The 20,625-nt window shown below is 30.5% G+C and overlaps 4 protein-coding genes and 1 long non-coding RNA gene across 8 annotated transcripts in view; 1 reads left to right on the top strand and 4 right to left on the bottom strand.

Moving 5' to 3' along the window:
* LOC143910915 (uncharacterized) overlaps positions 1-20,625 on the bottom strand; it is a 95,160-nt gene that overhangs the window by 13,808 nt on the left and 60,727 nt on the right. The window lies entirely within an intron of this gene.
* Positions 662-7,499, bottom strand: beta-Man (beta-mannosidase). 3 transcript variants are annotated; one of them, XM_077429529.1, is made up of 13 exons: positions 7,428-7,499; positions 6,027-6,194; positions 4,718-4,861; positions 4,486-4,634; positions 4,210-4,403; positions 3,678-3,939; positions 2,974-3,127; positions 2,772-2,894; positions 2,466-2,640; positions 1,821-2,400; positions 1,543-1,672; positions 1,075-1,466; positions 662-1,004 (listed from the first exon to the last, which is right to left on the bottom strand). In XM_077429529.1, exons 2-13 carry the CDS (start codon positions 6,169-6,171, stop codon positions 756-758), a joined length of 2,697 nt encoding a protein of 898 aa, XP_077285655.1. In that variant the 5' UTR covers positions 6,172-6,194; positions 7,428-7,499; the 3' UTR covers positions 662-755. The 3 variants fall into 3 exon arrangements, with proteins under 3 accessions (XP_077285655.1, XP_077285653.1, XP_077285654.1); XM_077429527.1 differs by lacking the exon at positions 7,428-7,499 and adding an exon at positions 6,887-7,038 and having other exon boundaries at positions 6,027-6,197; XM_077429528.1 differs by lacking the exon at positions 7,428-7,499 and adding an exon at positions 6,887-7,035.
* TfIIFalpha (transcription factor IIFalpha) lies at positions 8,068-14,668 on the bottom strand. Its single transcript, XM_077429539.1, has 13 exons — positions 14,247-14,668; positions 13,927-14,126; positions 11,718-11,852; positions 11,536-11,637; positions 10,795-10,863; positions 10,592-10,710; positions 10,352-10,477; positions 10,169-10,280; positions 10,036-10,101; positions 9,810-9,952; positions 9,662-9,734; positions 9,430-9,570; positions 8,068-9,345 (listed from the first exon to the last, which is right to left on the bottom strand). Exons 1-13 carry the CDS (start codon positions 14,262-14,264, stop codon positions 9,138-9,140), a joined length of 1,512 nt encoding a protein of 503 aa, XP_077285665.1. The 5' UTR covers positions 14,265-14,668; the 3' UTR covers positions 8,068-9,137.
* LOC143910909 (gustatory receptor for sugar taste 64a-like) lies at positions 16,162-20,602 on the top strand. Of its 2 annotated transcripts, none has more exons than XM_077429541.1 (10): positions 16,162-16,462; positions 16,542-16,603; positions 17,661-17,901; positions 17,973-18,170; positions 18,239-18,367; positions 18,448-18,605; positions 19,589-19,743; positions 19,810-19,975; positions 20,051-20,140; positions 20,210-20,602. In XM_077429541.1, exons 1-10 carry the CDS (start codon positions 16,402-16,404, stop codon positions 20,291-20,293), a joined length of 1,344 nt encoding a protein of 447 aa, XP_077285667.1. In that variant the 5' UTR covers positions 16,162-16,401; the 3' UTR covers positions 20,294-20,602. The 2 variants fall into 2 exon arrangements, with proteins under 2 accessions (XP_077285667.1, XP_077285666.1); XM_077429540.1 differs by having other exon boundaries at positions 16,345-16,462; positions 17,664-17,901; positions 20,210-20,388.
* The window catches only part of Trs33 (trafficking protein particle complex subunit Trs33), a 58,967-nt gene continuing 56,708 nt past the window's right edge, over positions 18,367-20,625 (bottom strand). The window contains exon 4 of the mRNA XM_077429545.1: positions 18,367-18,378. The gene's annotated coding sequence lies outside the window, so the exon portion shown is untranslated. The remainder of the gene's footprint in view (positions 18,379-20,625) is intronic.

The following is a 20,625-nucleotide window of genomic DNA, read 5'->3' as shown; positions in this document are numbered from 1 at the left end:
TATGTATATTTTGGAAAAATCATTCAACTTATAAAGTTGTACTTAGTAGTGAAGTTTTAATATTTTAAATTGATAAAAAATAATTATGATAAAATGAAATATGCAATAATTGCATGGCTATTTATCACAAGTACCTGTTGGTTTCTATTAATATTTAAAATAAAAATTATTTGCACACTAACAATAAGTTATTTATATATTAGCTTTGTTGAAATTTTAAAAATATACATTATTATTTGTATAGCATGTATGTATACAAATTGCACATTTGTCAATTTTAATCATAAGTTGCTGTGATAATACTAAATTTAAGATTGCTATGATTACTTAATTACCTCTTATGTTTTTGTTTTATATAATAATCTAACTTTTTATTATTATCAGAACCATCCAACGAAGTTAAATAAATATTGTATACATTTGTGCCATTATCGAAAAACAATTTGAATACCTGAATGTTTCAGCTGTGTGCCAAAAATGTTATTTTATACAACTACTGATGTTTTTAATTTTTTGTTTTTGTTTTTTGTATTTCATTATATAATATAATAGTTTTAGGTATTTACATACTTATTAACCATTTTGTTAATAAAAATATGTACATTAAAATTATATTTGGAGATTATTTTATTTAAATCTTATTATTTTAAATAATAACAAGTATTGTTGGGTTGTAATTTTTTTAATAATTAAAATTCAGCTGTGCACATTTTTTTGTATTAATAAATTTTGCTTTATTTTTAACAATTTTTTTATTACACCGTAAATATTTTGACAACTTCTGCGAATGCTGTTTTATTTAGTGGTTTCTCTGTATAGAACGTGATTGATTTTGTAGCTTCAGTTAAAATGAATCCATTCTCAGAGAACCATCCGAATGCGAGTGGAACTTCTATCCACGTAAATAGTGAAATTCCGTCAGTAACCATCCGAGCATCAATTTGGATGATATCCACGCCCCTTGCTCTATCATAATATTTTTCCCGTTTGTCGCCAAGATGTATCTGAAGTAAAAAAAAATTAATAGTTTAAATCTATTAAAACTAAACCTAATACAGTATTACTTAAAATTACCTCAATATGTGGCCGTTTATATCCTACAATATTTTTTATAGAGACTGGAAATATATGATTGTAGGGGCTCATATGCTCAGAATTGCCATCTTTAAGGCTGAATCTGTAAAAGATTTCCATCTGTGTTCCGTTTGTTGGAATTTCTATACCAGATGGAATTTTTCCTACACTTAATTCCTTTACACTGACTAATTTACTTTCTGATGAAATCGGTTCCAAACTGCTCCATTTGAACGTGTCAATGATCAATGTCGCATTTACAATATTTGTAATATTATCATTTATTAAGAACACATCTATTTCATGGGTGAGCTGTAATCGTGGAGATACTAATATTGGACTGAAAAACTCTTTCGCATAGTAATGTAACATTTTCCAACGACCGGTAAATTCTGTAAAATAAACGTGTTTAAATATATGTAAATGTTATATTAAATATACGCAAAATGTTTATAATGGGTTCAATACCAATGCTAGACCAACTCGGAGCTTGCCAAACATCATTCAGCTGCCAATAAAGCGCACCCATTGTATCCCAATCGTATCTAGACTGTCGGTAAAATTCTGTTTCCGTTTTTATAGCCATTGCTTGAGTGATCTAAAAGTATTGATAAACATTAACTATTGGATAATGAAAGGTTCACAATGATCTGTTCCATATGAAAGTAAATCCAAATCATACTAATGGATCTATATACATATGTACTATGATTATTCAATATGGTCAAATGAAAATTTCAACTCACTTGACTGTAGAAGACAAATGTAGAGAAATAATCAGGATCAGACGTAGCCGGCAAAGTGAGATGTCTACTAATTTGACTTAGTATGCTTATATAGCCATTAGATAAACTGTGTTGTCTATGCACCATGAAAGAACTATTGAGACGAAGATCATCAGGTTTGTCAGTCGCATTTTTCAATGTGTCGACCGACGGTAATGCTTGAAATCCATACTCGGACGAAAACCTAGTTTTAGGATACGTATCCATCGACCACAGATCTTGGATGTAATTGTAATAATGCGTGTCGCCGTAATGAGGATCGGCTGGATTCTGTGCGATGAATCCCTCCGATTCAGATCTTAGCCCATTGCTGGGACTTGACACAAGATATACTCTCGATGGATCATTCTCAAGCACAACAGGTCTGATAAGGTCCACATATAGTTTTATATATTCCGATTTATAATGTTCGAAGTTGCTGGCTGTTCCGTACCAATTCCCACGAAGCGCGATTTCATTCTCGTTATTGCCAGCCCATAATGCCAAACTAGGATGATGCTGCAACCGCCTTACAACTTGTTTCACTTCTTCACTGACTGAACTGAAATATTTATATGTTAGCAATCTTCATGTCATAATTTGTATTCATTGTAATATGATAGATACCTTAAAAATTTCGGATTGACTGGATACATACTGCAAGCGAACATGAAATCTTGCCAAATCAGAATACCGAGTTCATCACATCGTTCATAAAAGTAATCAGATTCATAAACTCCACCTCCCCAAACTCTCATCATGTTCATATGAGCGCTTTTGGCAGCCTCAAGCAAAGTGTCCACTGAAATAAATTATTGAGTACAGATAAGGCTACATTCAACTGATTGATTTAGGTTGTAAACAATCTTTAAGTTTTATAGTAACAAGGTATTAAAATTTTATTTCGAAGATTATTAAAGTATTTTAAACAACCTTTTTCTTGACTGTATCCTAATTCTGGAAGTAAATGAGCCGGAATCCAATTGGTTCCTTTCATAAAAATCGGTAAGTTGTTGACTTTAAAGTAAAAGCTCAAGCCTTCGGCTCCACCAGTCACTAAAAATTAAGTTGCAATAAGCCTATTAGTTATCAAACATTTTTTATTTATTAAATCCATATATTTAAACAATATTACTTAGAGGTGTTTGTATTAGTTCAATAGTTCTAAAACCAACTTTAATATCCTTATAAAAATATTCATCTGGGACCGTTGTACTCTCAAAGGTTATCCTTAAATTATATAATTTCTGTTCTCCATATCCATTAGGCCACCATCTCGATACATCATTCTAAAAACACAATTCACAAGAATTAATAATCATTGAACACAATGCCCGGTATGTTACTATGTACTTATATTCAGGTCTAACATCAAGAGAATCTTGACCGATTGATTCATTTCTTCTCCTATTCTATTTTTCCAATATTTCCAATATTTTTATACTTTAGTTTAGTTATGTAATGTGCTATTTAATCATATTATAGCTTTTATTCTTTTCTTTTTCATTTGTTTATTTTGTATTTACCTTTTTCATGTTTTATATTTGTAAATTTCAATTTCTTCTTATATTCTATTTTATAACCTTTTCCCAATATTTTAATACTATAGTTTAATTATGCAATGTTCTACATATTTTGTCATGCCTTTATTCTTTACTTTTTAATTTGTTTTCCTTATATTTATCTTTTTCATTTTTGTAAAAATCTATTATTGGACTCGGATGTTACATATATTATTTATTTACTATTTGTTTTTTTATACATATCTATGTAGATCCTGTCTGTTGATTTTTCAATTAATAAAATAAAAATAAAAAATAAATAAAATAAAATACACACCGCATTAACATTCATATCGAACACTGCTTCAATTTCTCCATTTCCCGTTACATCTTCATCTATTAATTTTATCACTGATGTTGTAGAATTATAATCCGTATTCAATATACCAATTAGGTTCCCTTTGAGTTTCGTTGATGGCGCCGATCTTAGAAACACTTTAATGTGTATTCTCCATTGCACGTTTTCAATATCTTCGAACAGCTCAGTCGTTACATCAGTAATTATTGCACTATTGTATGATTCCAAATTGACAGATTTCCTTCGTAATACAAGATAATGCTTTTTTAAATCATGAATACAATTTTTACAATGCAAAACTGATTAGCAGAATTCTGAATAATAAATCGAATTCATAGTTTCAAATCGTATTAGAAAAGCCCAAAATAAAGGTACAAACTCTTCAACCCATTAAAAATCCAAAATCTTCATTAAAATTTAACACATACAGATAAATCCGAAACAAAAAAATATAAAATGCTACTAAAATAGTCATGTTTTTATAAATGATTTTAATTCCAATAAAACTAACCACAGTCCTACGGATGGAAACGCTGGGCCCCAATCCCAAGAAAACGAAGCTTGCATTTTCCGTATTTGATTTGCATGACATTCTCCATTGTAATAAGATGGCACACACTCAGGTGGTATCATTTCTTCTTGCGAGAGTCTAGCCGCTTCTGAGATCGGAGATGTAAATACAATTTTAATTGAATTTTCCCCTTCCTACAATTTAAATTATATTTTTTATATGAAATTTAATGAATATTTTATGTATAGTATGTAATATTTCGATGAATTTCTCAACCTGCAAATATTCTTTTACGTTGAAAGTGTACTTGATAAACATATTGTCAGTACTTCCAATGACGCGATCATTCAAGGTGATATTTGCAATTGTATCCACTCCATTAAATACCAAGTTTACAGTATTTTTCTCCAAGATGTCTTTCGTTACTAGAAATTGTGTATTATACAAAAATATAAAATATATCATGTACATATTTATTTATTCATGTTGTTCATTTTGAAATTTTTACCAAGAAACGTTCGTTGATAAGTCCATGTCTCCTTTGCAACCCATCTTGTTTGCACATCATTGTCATACATGAAGATATCAGGAATTGTGTCATTTTTTAAATCTGAATAAACTCCGCCAGGAACAATTGCCAGCAAATTTATAGCTTTAAAATTGAAATGAATTACAAATTTTAATAAACACTTTTTTCTGTTTTAAAGATACATAATATACCTATGTATAATATCTATAAAGTCTGTACAAAAGCTGATTTTTATCAGTCGGCATTACAAATAAAATGTGTTTTTGTTAACGAAAAAGTTCTGTAATGATTTTATCATGAGCCCAAAAGATTAAAATAAATTGGAAGATGATGTTTACTCAAAAATTAAGATAACAATTTAATCTATTTGATTATAAAATATAATCAAATTGATAAAAATTATGTAATCATTATTACATTTTTAATTGTATTGTGTTGACAAATTATTATATATGTATGTATAAATAGATGGAATATCTCGTTATTTTATAATTCATTTATCTGATATTTAATCTCCAATAAAACAATAATTACTACATATTTCATAATAATTGGAACAGGCTGCAGTTGAAAGACATTCCCTTCTTTGTGTTTTTACTACTTATTAAATTATCTTTGTATTTTATTACTCATTTAAATTTTCATTTATCCGCTATTTTATTACTTTAATGTTTTTTTTATGATTGTGTTTAAATGTTGTTTTTTATGTTATTTTTTGCTTTTGCTTTTTGTTCTATCTATTTATTTTTTGTTTTTCTCTTGTTTTATTATCTAGGCCATTGTGGCGCATTGGGTTCTTCCTGTAATGCCACAATGGTCTAAAACTTTTAAATAAATAAATAAATAGTATAATAATAAATATAATATGTAACATTCAACTTTTTTATTTTATAATTTACTAACATATATGTACATGCAGTCTATAATTTTATGGTTTGGTTACCAATCATCGTAAAATATTAAACTAATTACAATGTTTACCCAGTTAGTAAATATGTATGTATGTTATAAATTATTATGAAATATTACAATAATGAGTCTTTTTTATAGTAATATTACAATGATGGATCTGATTTATAGTGGATAAAGACCATAATAATGGGTCAGATTTATAGTAGCTAGCCACTTGGATTTTAAAATAAAAAATAGCATTAATGAGAACCTTGTGGACCCACTATGGTACTGTCGTTTACTGACAATATAATTTGGCTTTGACCTCTATTAAATAAACACATAAATAACAATTTTTAAAGTCTCAACTAAAAATATTCCACTACGACCAACTTACTTTTGTTGCTATTTTCTAGTATCCAATTCCCATCCAAGTTATCAGAATTCAAGCTCAATATATAAGAATTACTAGGCTGGGCAGAGTGGGTTGTCGCAATGACCAACCCAATGAAGATCGGCAACACTTTGGCGATGAGATGCATCGCATGTAATGTTCCACACCAAACTGCTGAAAAAGACCAAGGGACGCTTGCTCAATTGCCCGCCAACGGGCAATTGATCACAATTGCACTTTAAACTACCATCCAATTAGTCATTCATTTCGTATCAACTCTCTTATCAGCAATTGATACACAACGATATTGTCAATAATTTCGTCCGGTGATGGAAAGCGTGCAGACAGACAATATCGTCATGCCTACACAAGTGGCAATGAAAATTTACATCAATTTACAATTGACCAAAAAATAAACAAACAATTTGATTATAATTCAAAATGAACGTTTTGAAATATCAAATAAATGACTCTTACTTTATATTTGATGAGTATTATTTTAAGTATAAATAATGTTTAACTTAATACTATTTTCAGTGCTTATTTTGTTTTGTGACGCAATGGAACGACGTACCAGCAACTTTTTTTTACTTTAATAAAAAGCTTGACAAAAATAAAGTTCAGGCACCTTTTTTTAGAAAAAAAAGCACTATTTAACATATATACATATATATATATATATATATATATATATATATATATATATATATATATATATATATATATATATATATATATATATATATACATATATATATATATATATATATATATATATATATATATATATATATATATATATATATATATATATATATATATATATATTTTGATATACAATAAATAAATCGAATATTGATTACATATTCAAAACAAGTCACTTAGCCCATCGCAAGGCGTTGGATGTTCAAACTTATAGGCTCAAATACTTAATATTGTAATTTGAATGAACTATTTATAAACTATTGGAATTGACATGAGTAGGCAGTGTTGCCAGTCTAGTTAAATATGTATAGTCAATCTGCAAATAGTCTCACAATTTAATTAATAATAGACTGTGTGGTATGGTAAACGGACTACTAGTCATATGTGAACCTGTCACAGGACAACCGGTCGCTTTAGATCGGTCACACGTGATCACCCGTTACACTAAAACTGGTCACACCTGAAAATTGGTCACAAAAAACTGGTCACACCCAAAAATTTGACCAATTTTTAATTTTTGGGTGTGACCAGTTTTAGTGTGACGGGTGATCACGTGTGACCGATCTAGAGCGACCGGTTGTCCTGTGACCGGTTCACATTTGACTAGTAATCACCGAACCGTGTGGTATAATCATGCTGTCGTGATGACTCATAAACTGTTTTTAATCAATCTTAAGCAAATCGGCTATTATACGGTACCGGAAGATTGCAGCACTGCTCAGTAACCGGACGCAGCCGACGTTGCTACTCTCTGTACAATTTCAGTAAAGTATGCTATCGTGGTTTTTTTTATGCAGTGGTGTAGTGGGGCGGGCGCAGCCCGGTGCAAAGTGATGGTACTTATTTTTCGAGCTGGAGTGCGTTTGTTTCCAATATTAAGAGATCATAAAAATATAGGTATGGACTAGTGGTTAGCATATTATGCTGTCGATCAGAGTGGCTAAGGGTTCAAGTCCCACTAGAGTCCCGCTGCTGGCCAGACCTTGATTTGTGACTCCAGCTCGATCGTTACTTATCAGAATATCCCAATTTTTCTGATTTTCATTGAAACGATACCTGGAAAACTTAACATTTCCTTTCCCATTTCTTTTGATAATCTCAAGTTATTCAGCGTCTTGAGGTTCGCCAATTTGATTATAAAATGCTGCAAAATTTTCTCCATATATGTCACTGTGGATGTTTGTATGAATTCGTATTGTATAAAAAGCTTAGTATATTGATTGTATTGTATTTGTTTAAGTGCACTCGTCGCTTTAGAGCGATCTGTAAAGGCAAGTGTTCATGTTCTATGAAATAAAATAAAAATAACTTACATATATTTGTTGTAAATTTATTTTTTAGTTCTATTTTAACATGTGTGCGACCACTTTTGCAACATCTTTCCAAAATTTCAAAAGGCAAGTACAATAACTCGAATAGGAAAAGGAAAAATATTTTAGTTTTGTTTTTAAATCTTTCATGGAACTTTAAAATCAATACGACGTATTCGTTAAACATTTTTCATACCTAGCAATCACTTTCGAAAACATTTTTTTAAATTCGTGGCGTTATTATCATCAAAGATCAAAAACTGATACATTTATGTATTTATTTGAAAAAATTGTTCGCCTCCAGCGCTTTTTCCTTTCATTATACAAATTATAAATAGATTAAAAAACCCCTTTGTATGTATTATCCAATATTTAATTTTTTTGTCTTCACAAAACACTTGAGAAAGTATAAAAAGTTCTGAAAAATCAATACTGGCCAATCCCAAAAAATTCAGTGGGGGGAGATTTTTTGCACTACACCACTGGTTTTATGCCATCCCAGCAGCATAGTTTGATGATTTCTAAACGTGAGGTCGGAGTCAATAAACTGAGATAAAGTAGCTGTTTTTAATTTGCATAAACTGCTTTCAAAATTTTTTTCACAATATTATAGAGGTATTTCACTAATTTGCTGCACCAGTTTTAAATTTACACGAAGTGAATTATTTTTTATTGACACTATTAATGAGCAATATCAGTAAAAATGTATATATTGGCGGCGTTGACTTTTTTCGAGAATAGAATATATGTCTGTTGAACCAGTACGCATTGAGATCTATGTAGAATACAATCATGAGATGAATATTTTTATTTATTTTATATTAGTTCCGCTATTTTTTGAGTATTAATATATTAAGATTTAAAAAAACCTACAATGATACTCTCTCGTTCAATATAAATCTAAATCCAAATGGCTACTATAGACTGGGACAGTTATTGTTTTGGATTACTTTATACGAATAATTGTATACATAATTTGAATAAAAATCAAAATGAATATAATAATTTTCGTTTATTGTAAGATATTTGATAAAAGCAAAAATAATAAAAACACCTAATATTGTATGCATATTCAATTAGTACTAGAAGTGGCTAAAGGTCATGGTTTGATGCTGAGATACATTTTTCCTTTAATTGTCTGCTTGACGGGATTGATCTTCTTCAGTATTTGCGTCATTGTTTCGACTAGACGATCACTCGATACTCCTGACTTGCGCTGTTTGAATTTCGTTAATAATTCCGTGGTTGTCATTGGCTTACGAGCTAAATATCTTCTAACGGCTTGCTCAGTAACACCATAATCGCTACTGTAATTCAAAAAAATATTTATATACACAAGTTATTCATCACATTGTAGTTAATTAATATAATATATAAAATATAAGTTATACCTTGGAGTAGGATCAAAACGAGGACGTTTGGAGGATGGTTGTCCTGATGTGCCTGCAGAAGCCACTGCATTTTGGACGGCTGAGCTCTGAGACGACCCGGTCGCATTCGGAGTTGGGGTTGCAGATCTTGAATTATTTGCACTGTTAAGATTTAATTAAGAAAAAAAGTTTGTAAAAATACATGAATTTATATTATTTATGTATTAATTTGATTAAGTGTTTTTGTATATACCTATTTTGAGATCCTTTAGTGCGCTTCGGTGGTGCATCATTATCGGAATCAGAACTCATTTCACTACTAGAATCTATATACATACAAAAAAAAAATTAGCACATTTACAATCAATATAAAATATACTGGACTTTCAAAGTTATCGGACCTTTATCTGCTTTATCCTTTTTATTAGAATTCTCTGCCTTATCGGATTTTGCCTTATCGTTGGCATCCTTTTTGCCATCTTCATCACCACTACTCTTTTCTTTCTCTTCGTCATCCGAATCCTCATCAGAAGTTAATAATTTCCTATTTAAATATTATTGAAACATATAATACATATGGGATATTTAGATATTATAATATAATTATACACATAAAATTGTGCATACCGTAAAGCGTCTTCTTCTGCAACTGATTTCAATTCCTTGTTGGCTTTACCTTCACGATCAGATTCACTAAAATTTAAATGAATTATTATACATATGCATTAAAATATCATAATTATTATGAATAAAATGATACCTATCAGAAGAATCTGAAATATAATCTCGTTCTCGACCTTCTTCATCCCCATCATCACTTTCTTCACCGGCTTCATCTTGTACGGCTTTCTTCTTCTTTTTATTAGCAGCGACTATTCATTAAATTTTTATATTAAAAACCATTCAACAAATCATACAATGAACTAAAAAGTTATCTAATTACCTTTTTTCGCTTTCTTTTTTTTATTATTCGCATCACTATCTTCTTTCTCCTTGTCTTTTTCTTCGTCGGAAGCTGACGAATCGTCGTCAGAATCCATCCATTCATCCATATCAGATATTTTCAATTCTAATAAAAACATCAAATTAAGAATGAAACAAGGAGTTTGTATATAAAAATTAATAGTAAGCAAAGTAATTTTTACAAAAGATGTATTTAATTTAATGTTTTTGTTATTGCTACCTTTCGATTTGGAAGTTTTGGTCTTCTTCTCATCGGGGTCTTCAACTTCACCCTCAGCTTCATCTCCCCTCATACGTTTACGTAACATCAATGAAAAGAAATTCATCACTTTATTTCGCCTAATAAATATAAAGGAAAAAACTAACATGTATAAATAGTTTCCATTCAATGAATTATAAATTATTATTATTGAATTATCTTACCTTCCAAACTCCTGTTCAGCTTCTTCAGCAGATAAGGCTTTATACCGTTGAATCGGTTGAAAATTATACCTGAAAAGTTTAATAAATTATCAATTGTACCAATTAAAACATATAATGCATAAATATAAATTATAAATAAATTGAATTAACACATATTTATATTAATATTAAATAAATATAAAGGTGATTCCACATAATTATTTTGTGAATGAACATCAGAAATCTTTATTGTACATGTATTTTAAAGTTTGATTTATGCCAATTTTCCAATAATTTATGGATAACTGCAATAAATCAAACTCAAAAATATGGGCTATATTCAAGAAATTTTCCGGCCCATCGCATTGGATCAACCTACAATATGTAGATATTATGTATCAGCTGTATCATCGAGAGAGACAATTGTGGTTGACAAGTTCCAAGTTCCAAGAGACAAGTTCCCTAGTCATGGGGGACCAATTGAGAAAAAAATAAATGGAATATGGTGGCTGACATGACAAAGGATGTAAAAACCAGACAAACACACTCGCTTTATATCACTCGAGCGTTTTTGTATGGGAGCCCTTCCGAAATCAGCTTTAGATCTAAGTTGGGTACCTTAAGATAGTATACTAGATTTGGTGGTTCTAAGTTTCAAACTGTGGCTGTACATAGCCAACAGACATAGATAGATGCAAACAAACATTTATTTTAATATATGTACATACATATCCCTTATTTTCAAAATTAAATAATATGTACCATTCTTGCAGTGGGTATGCCTCAATAGCACCATCTGGTGCATGAGTGAACACATAATATGCCGCATTTTCAGATACACCGCCCTCTCTAATTCCTTTGAATCTATAATATAAATAAATAAAATTTAAGATATGCTGAAAAAAAAAAATTTATGTGTATTCAAATAAATTTAGTCAATATACTTTTTTCCGTTCTTTCCGCCAACTTTTAAAATCCACGGCTGATCGTCAGATCGATATTTGCGTGCAACGATACCAAATTTTTTTCTGCGAGCTTCTTCTCTGGCGTCTCTACCAAACTCGGACCCTGCTCCGAATCTTTAAAAGTATAATGGATACATAGATTACAATATAATAATATAAACACAACTGTCATTCGATTTACGCAGCATCTATTTTGTACGGTTTTACATTAATGGAGTGAAAACAAAATTAAACAAGTTCTGATGTGACTAACCCATGACTATATTTATTTATTTTACATACTTAGGGGAGGCGGCAAAGCCGATAGACCCAAGAGGTTTGACTTATACATATAAATTAAATGAAAAAAAAAATCAAAATAAATAAAACATTCAAGATAATAATAATAAAATAAAAATAAGATAGGAGTAAACATGAAAAAGAAATAAAAAAATAAGCGAAAATACAAAGACATAAAAAAAAAATAGAACAGTTAAATGATAACTAAAAAAAAGAAAATATAGAAAGAAATGAATATGTATATTGAGAATTATAAAAACCCTTTGAGTTTAAGAAACACATCTAGCTTGTTTTTAAAAATATTCAGGTTTTCAGAAATTACTACATTGTTGGGAAGACTATTCCAAACTCTAACTACTCTGTTTAAAAAAAAGGAATCTTTAAACAATTTGTTTGATTTTTATTTTAGGAGTCCGATAAAGTGACCTGTGAGATAAGTGTTTCTAAGATGAGTCATTGAACATAAAGAGGTTGGACATAGGACAGTTGTAATGATTATTTAATATTTTAAAGATTTCGATTATGTCGCCTCTTATTCTTCTCGTCTCCAGTGTGGTGAGATACATTATTTTCCACCTATCATTATAAGAAAGTGATTTAAGTTTGCAAAGTATTTTAGTAATTCTCCTTTGTACCCATTCAATACATAATAACATATTTTTTTAAATGAAGATTCCATATACTGAAAGCGTATTCTAATTTTATAATTTTTTTTAATATGTTTAAGTTGAGAACTGAATACACGTTTGATTATATACAAAAAAAGAGTAATATTTGTTCACAAAAAAATGAATATGGGAAGTCCATTTGTGGTTACAAGTAGTGATGATATCTACATAGGTGTAGTTGATGTTGAATACCGTTGATTGGATTATTATATATTGTGTAGAGAAAAGTAGGATTTTTGTAACCTAGCTGCAATGCAGAACATTTCTTAATGTTTGGGGTAAAAAGCCAATTTTTTGTCCACGAATTAACAGCATCCACATATTTTTGCAGACAAATGTTACCGCCTATATCGGCAGGTCCATACAATTTAATATCATCCGCAAAAATAGAATATTAAGATGTAAGATCTTTAACAATGTCATTAGTATAGATAATAAAGATAATATAGCCGAAAACTGAGCCTTGGGGAACTCCAATTAAGCCAGGAAAGGATTCTGAAGGGCAGGATCTAATCCTCACCAAGAAATTCCTCGAATTTAAAAATACACGAATATAACGCTAAGAAGTCCACTGCTCACCCCTATGTGATATAATTTGAGTAATAGCGGTTCTATTGGAATTATATCAAAAGCTTTTTCGAAATCAACGTAGGTATATCTATATATTTGAGGAATACAAATAGTATAAAAAACGAAATTCGTTAATGATATACACATATACATATATATATACAAATATAATTATCAATCTTTAAAACATAATTTCTAAATTTGTTAAATTCTGATATATGTACATATGTTCTCATTCGGTCTCCGTGACGAGCCCGAATGTGAAACGCCAGAAAACGCAAATATCGGAAGGCAAATATCGAAAATCGAAAGATTAATGTGCGCGCGCAGAATACGGGAGGAAAAGCCTGTTCCTTTTGTTCCTGTTGTATCCTGCTCGCGCAAATTATGTGAGTATGTACCGTTTACCATGCACCCTTTTTTTTATCTTTCGACTTAAGATCTATCGATTTTCGATCTTTGCCTTCCGATATTTGCGTTTTCCGACGTTTCACATTCGGGCCCGTGAGGTAGACCCGTTCTCATTTTAAATTTTTTTGGAACCTACATATCTTCCAATATTGTACGAGTTCAATATGTACCTCGATTTACGTAATTTTTCATAAACATATCTACCGCGTAAAACAAGGAGCAAGTGTATAAGAAAAAAAATTAAAGATCGTTACACTTACTTGGGTTGTTCATCGTCCATTCCTCTATATTCTTTTAAATTGTTTTCCCTCTCCATTTTAACCTGACTCCATTGGGCAAAGTCAACATTGAGAGTAGCATTAAAACGCATTACGTGGTGCTTCTTTTTACCATTTTTTGGAACTCTAATTTTGAATTCCTGAACAGTTGTTCCAGGTGGAGTCGCCGCCGCCGATGTGGACTTTAAATTAAATAATAATTATGAAAATTTAGAAATTTAGCATTATTTCGGGGTTATGTTGATGTGAAACGTCATATAAAATATTGCGAAAGGAAATAAACCAATAAAAATAAAACTTACGGGATTACTGGACATCATGGTCTTTTTTTTATCAGAAATTATTTGACATTAATTCACGATACATTAAAAATTATATAAAAACAAGCACGGAGTAGTCGGAGACGAACGACAAGCGAAACAGCTGTCGGCAGATTTGCCAGTATGTTTGCCAGTAATAAAATAGTTCACTCAAATTGCCAGCCTTAAATATTGCGGATAAACATGAAATTTCCATCAATTTTTTAAGTAATTTTAAATAATTAAATACCAGACTTATAGCCAAGACAATAAAAAAGTTGAATTTAAATTATATATCCAATAAAATCGGAGTACACGTTTATACGACAACTTTATGTACATTGATGGCAAAAGTTTTTATGTATCGTTACAGATTTTCACGAAACCAAAATGACGGTCACTTGTTATAAAAGTGGCTTAGTATCAGTGGTGTCACCCTAATGGTTTCCGGAAACCCGTTGTTAAAAATCAAAAGTTTCCGGAAACCGTTATTTAATCTAAAAATTCATATAATTTCTGTCCAAAATTATACAAATCTTGTAAGTTTAATGAACTTTCATGTAGTAGTGCCTTGGACGAAAAAAAAGTATAAATACATATATATATATATTTTCAAAATAAAATTTGGAAACCCGTTGTTCCAAAATTGGGGTGACACCACTGCTTAGTATATATTGTTTTCTGAATACACCAACTCACCAATTGATTTTGCTCTATGCTACCAATTTACATTATTCAATCCGACAAAAGCAAAACAACTATACTGGTTATACTTATCCATAGTTGACATATATACATACGTATGTACATTCAATGCTGTATCGAAGGTTGTGGAGTTAATTAAAAGCTTAACAGGGTGCGAGTTCTAATACCTTTATTCGGCAAAATAACGTACTGTATGACTGTGATTGTGATATGATTTACATGAATCTATCATAGGCGGATCCAGAAAATAGTCAAGGAGGGGGCCATTTTGAAATTGAACATAAAAAAATTAAAAACCATGTGATTTTAGATTAACATTTCGATATAAATAATAGTAGATATGATACTTACATTGTAGTGATTTTTTTTAAAGAAAACTATTATGTATAAAACCCCATTCAGGAAAAAGGTGTTAATAAATTAAAAGAATGTGAAAGAAATGTTTTTTCATGTCTCGATTTTATTATAATATAACAAAAAAAAATTGAACAAAATCCGACAACTGGATGTAGAAATTTTGTCTTGTGTAAGATTCCTTACAATTGCGTTCAATTTGTATCGAAAATGCTCTCATAGCCGGTATGTGTGAACGTGTATGTATGTTTCATTATTGAATTTTGTTTTTTATACGTCTTATATTCCTCAAATGCATAGATAAAGTCGTGGGTTGGTCACATCCGATTTTTTTTAAATGCATATCAGTATAATGATAAACATGATAAGGTTTCATATCATTAACTTACCGTAAATACTAAAATCAATATTCGAAAACATGTAAATATTGCTTCAAAGGTTCTCAAATTCTGTGAAAATTTAAAAATTTACTAGGCATGAATATTTTTTTCTTTTTTTTTTTAAGTTATGAGTGGTTTGGTAACAAATTAAAAGAGAACACATTTATGTTCATATTATACTTATAAATAAAATTGCTCAATTTTCTTTTCTATTTGATTGATTGATAAAGGAACTGTCTTGAAAATGAATGTCTATTGTATGTAGATTCATGTAATGATGAACGATTTGTGTTTGATAATTCTATACATATTATGGTAGCCCCTTCAATTTCGTATAAAAGAAAAACAAATACATGGTGAAATTTTGCCTCATCATATTTATTTTAAAACTAAAATTGTTTTATCTCACAACACGTTCCATGGCATTTAGTTTTCATTTCTTGTAAAATAATACACATATTCAATATGATAGACATCGAGATAGTACTTGAGTGACAAACGCGATCGAAATGTGGTAATTGAGGGTTAAAATGGTAGGGGTTGAAACACGCAGGTATTTGTTGTTTGCGGATAATAGCACCACCCCGGCCTCCCTATTAATGTGATACGTTATTTTATACGTACAAAAATAATATTATTACATCAAACATAACACCACATAGCCATCGACTATCAAAGCGTGTACACGTCTCACAAAATCCTCTACTTGTACAAAGAAAATGTCTAAAATGCAGAAAATGTCTAAAATGCGTCTATCAAAAAATTTGAATGATAAACTCGGTAATATTTTATATTATAATAATATCACACTAGGCGATTGATTTCAATGTACATAAATGTTAATAATTTTATGTTTAAGCCAAAATTCAGACGCTAAATTTTAAATCAACTCAAGTTAACGATGAAAAAATCGTCAAAAAGGTAAGAATGAATGAATAAAAACTTATTTTATATTAGAAATTATTCTGTCACAAATGTACATACATACATTATAATATGCACAATTGTGTTCTCTAACCTGCTTTGGATAATATTCATTTTGAAAATTAACATTCATTTCACTTTTAAAAAAGTTAATTTTATATTATACTAGTGTTATTATATAATATTATAAATACCCGGTACTGGTAATATAAACCGCTTAAACATGGCCAATCTAATAGTAAACATTTTATTATATTTATTTGAATAGTTTTATTTTATTTAAATTTATATGTTTTTTTCAACGAACCAAACAAACATACAAAGTCTCTTTCGAAATTATATATTAGACTAGTGCTTTTACCCGGCTTTGCTCGGTATTTGTAATATAAACCGCTTAAATGGTTAATCTAATAGTAAGCACTCATTTTTTTTTTTATTAAATTTATTTGAATTGAAAAAAATAATATTCAACGATCGTCATAGTAACTTTGTTAAATTTGTTTTCGATGCTTCCATCCAAAATTTACATACATACAAAGTCTCTTTCGAAATTATATATTAGAAGAATAAGATATGTACATAATAGTATCAATGCGTTATTTAATACAGTTTACCATTCTCTACATTTGATGTTATAACTAGAGGTAGGATCGGAAGCATGCTTTTTCCGTTTGGGTCTATTTACAAAGCTAGAGTGCAAAAAAAAAGGTTCTTCATAAAATTTAACAAAGCACGGCAAACAATTAACAATGAACGACACGCTTCCGGTCCTACCTCTAGTTATAACTAGTGGCCGGATCCACAGCGCGCCGTTTATTGTTCAATTGTTGTAAAAGGTTCGCCCAACCTTTTTTTTTGTACTCTAGCTTTGTAAATAGAGCCAAACCGCCCCGATTCCTGGAAAAAGCACGGTCTCTATCCGCAGTCTAGTTATAACATATCAAAAGGCTGATGAATTCAGTTTCTTTTCAAAGCGACATAATTTTGCAATCTTTACATTATCATGTTACATACAACTTTTTTTCGAGGCTCTTATTAGTTTTTACTCATTCAGCAGATATCAAACAATGAGAGTTTCCAAAGTTCAATGAAAAATACATTGTCCGTGGCATACGCTGTGGGATTATTCCCCATAAAAGGAATACGAGAAAATCAAGCAATCGCATTAAGCTATAACAAATTATCTGTCCCAAGTTTTCTTTCATTGTTCACCATTTTGACACTTTTGTGGGCGGCCATCTTATCTTTGGTACATACTATCCGTTCTTTGCTTAAAGTGAATTCTGGAAAATCTGGTATAGTACACTTGAATATATTAAAAATAGCAACATGAAAAACCTTATTAAATAACATAAAATGCTCATAGGAGGTTTTGCTAATGCAACAGCTGGTGGAATATTTTACTCGAACGCCTTCGTTTCTTCATGCATATTTCGCAAATTGGCCAGCACCTGGCCGAACATAATGATACAATGGGAAAAACACGAAAAAGATGCATATCCTTACCCAAAGCTACGCGCCCGAACTCGAGCCATCGCTATCATAATCTTAATACTCGCTTTAAGTAAGTGCTGAAGGCTTGGTGTACATGTTTGATAAATTCCTCATTGATGTTCGATTTTATGTTTCTAGCGGAACATATGTTGAGTATAGGGATAAACACGCCAACCTGTCGGGCCAATATATTATTGGGAAATTCAACATTAAGAGAATGTCTCAAAGAATATTGTCTACGATCACACTCGTTTATTTTTAACGCAGGTATATATATAAAATTTATTACTATACACACATATGTATTGTTACTTTCTTTTTTGTAAGCTAAAAAATTTGGTTTTCAGTACAATATAACATGGCATTAGGATTGTTTATATTTTATGTCAGCAAAGTGGCAACATTTGCGTGGAACTTCCAAGATCTTTTCTTGATTTTGACATGCTCGGGACTGGTTGCTAAATATCGAAACATAAACAACAAAATACTAAAAACAGACATTGCGGTATGCAATTAGAAAGTCTCTTCAAAAGAGCCGATATTTTATAAGGTTTTTCTTGGCAAGGGTTTATCGGTTATAAGCAGTTATTAGTCAGCTTATATCTGTTCATATGTACATATTTGCAAATATAAAATTGTTAATACATAGAATTAATTTATTTAGTTTAACACACCTTTAGCGGGCGAATTTTTTTTGCGGCGACTAGCGGTAGTGTTAGCGATTTGTATAATACAATAGATTATAAAAATCGCACAAAAATTCACTCATATAAAAAAATCTCCATATACTATTGGAATAAACGTAGTACTACGTATCCCGCCTTCCGCGATGAACCAATATCAAACGTGATACTACATATTCCGCATTTCTCGTCAAGCTCATATGAAACATAGTACTACCAGACCCGCTTAAGGTGTGTTAAGATACTCAAATTTATCTTACATAAAAATATTTGATACATATTAAAAAATAATTTAGCTTCATTAAAAAAGCAAAACTTATACCGTCAGTCTTTACTGGTGATACAGGTCTTTCATTTGACGAAATCTCATTGTGCAAAATACACTCTGCTACCAATACATAAGTATTGCTAATAAATTCGTGCATTTTGTGGCATGGCGATTGTGTATACCGGCAGAAACATAAGCTTTAAATGGTTCCGTGACTATTTCGATACTAATAATAAACCTTGCTGATGATTCAGGTACTAACTTGGATTTGGAGGATTACCTGAGTGATATGGATTATGGTTTAATATGTGTACCATGAAAAAAAATCGAACAATATTTACTGCTGACTAAATGATATTTCCGCCGGTATAGAATTTACACCTACTTGTTTCCAATACATAAGCAAGTTAATAATAGATAAGACTTCATCAACTAAAAGACCTATACAAAGTGTTATATTTAAAAAAAAATTATAAAGCAGCGACAAATTGTTTATATTTTGTTCCTTTCAAATGTCAGTTGGGTGATAAATTACAGGCTAGCAATATCAAAGATTGGCGTTTCATGCGGGAGCTATACACAAACTGTTCAGAGTTAGCTAGAGATTTTAGCAGTATGCTGGGTCCACTCGTTCTCCTATCCTTTACTAATAATCTCTACTTTATATGTCTGCAAATGCTCAATGGTTTAGCGTAAGTACTAATCTTTATAACTGGTCTTCAACATTAATAGCTTTATCCAGATCATTGTTATGACAGGCCATCATTACAAGGTCCTCTTCATAATGCATACTTCTTTGGCTCGTTTGGTTTCATGGTGGGGAGACTTATTTGTGTAGCATTGGCAGCTGCCGCTGTACCGATCGAAGCGCGCAGGTCTTTGCCGTTCCTTAGATGTTGCCCAGCGAGTACCTATTGTTTAGAAGTAAATATTATTCAACAAAACTGAAACTAGTATTTCTTGAATCCATGTCTATAGGTTACTTATTTTGTATTGTAGATACAACGTTTAGGTTTTCAATTGACCCATGATGAAGTGGGTCTTACCGGAATGGGATTTTTCACAGTGAATCGAAATTTTATGTTGGGGGTAAGATTTGACCACCTTCGAAAAATATTTTTATGTAATGAATTTTCAACACCACTCATTTTATTTCAGGTAGCTGGAGCTGTTGCCACTTATGAAGTAGTTTTGCTACAATTCGATATGGGTCAAACTCCACCACCTACTTTGACAGAATAAAAATGTTATAATATATTGTATAATTAAAGAAAATAAAACTAATATGAACAAGGATATAGACGAAGAACTTAAAAATCAATGACTGATTAAGTAGTACATTTTTTTTTATTAAGTTATTATGATACATACTCTTTAAACTAATTAGCATTACACTGGGATTTGCATAACCGATTACTGACAAATTTTTTTTCAAGATTGAATTGATGTATGGCACAAAATGTTTTCATGCCTTCTTACAGCCTGTTTTTACTTGATTCAAGTCGGCTATACAAATTACATTGATATTTATTATCAAGTATCCTTACTCATAAAAACATCAAAAAATCAGTAGC

The sequence above is a fragment of the Arctopsyche grandis genome, chromosome 4 (genome assembly GCF_051622035.1).
Source record: "Arctopsyche grandis isolate Sample6627 chromosome 4, ASM5162203v2, whole genome shotgun sequence".
NCBI lineage: Eukaryota > Metazoa > Arthropoda > Insecta > Trichoptera > Hydropsychidae > Arctopsyche > Arctopsyche grandis.
This window is presented reverse-complemented; position numbering and strand designations above follow the sequence as displayed.

Excerpts from the sequence above, each read along its gene's own strand:
- beta-Man (XM_077429529.1), bottom strand. The coding sequence starts at position 6,171 with ATGCATCTCATCGCCAAAGTGTTGCCGATCTTCATTGGGTTGGTCATT. Across the intron at positions 4,862-6,026 it reads ACTAGAAAATAGCAACAAAA|CTATAAATTTGCTGGCAATT; the intron begins GTAAGTTGGTCG and ends TCAATTTTAAAG. Across the intron at positions 1,673-1,820 it reads CATTTGTCTTCTACAGTCAA|ATCACTCAAGCAATGGCTAT; the intron begins GTGAGTTGAAAT and ends CAATACTTTTAG.
- TfIIFalpha (XM_077429539.1), bottom strand. Across the intron at positions 9,953-10,035 it reads GCAGAAGAAGACGCTTTACG|GAAATTATTAACTTCTGATG; the intron begins GTATGCACAATT and ends ATATTTAAATAG. Across the intron at positions 9,571-9,661 it reads ACTAAAGGATCTCAAAATAG|TGCAAATAATTCAAGATCTG; the intron begins GTATATACAAAA and ends AAATCTTAACAG.
- LOC143910909 (XM_077429541.1), top strand. The coding sequence starts at position 16,402 with ATGTCTAAAATGCAGAAAATGTCTAAAATGCGTCTATCAAAAAATTTG. Across the intron at positions 16,463-16,541 it reads AAATTTGAATGATAAACTCG|CCAAAATTCAGACGCTAAAT; the intron begins GTAATATTTTAT and ends TTTATGTTTAAG. Across the intron at positions 18,171-18,238 it reads AATCTTAATACTCGCTTTAA|CGGAACATATGTTGAGTATA; the intron begins GTAAGTGCTGAA and ends TTATGTTTCTAG.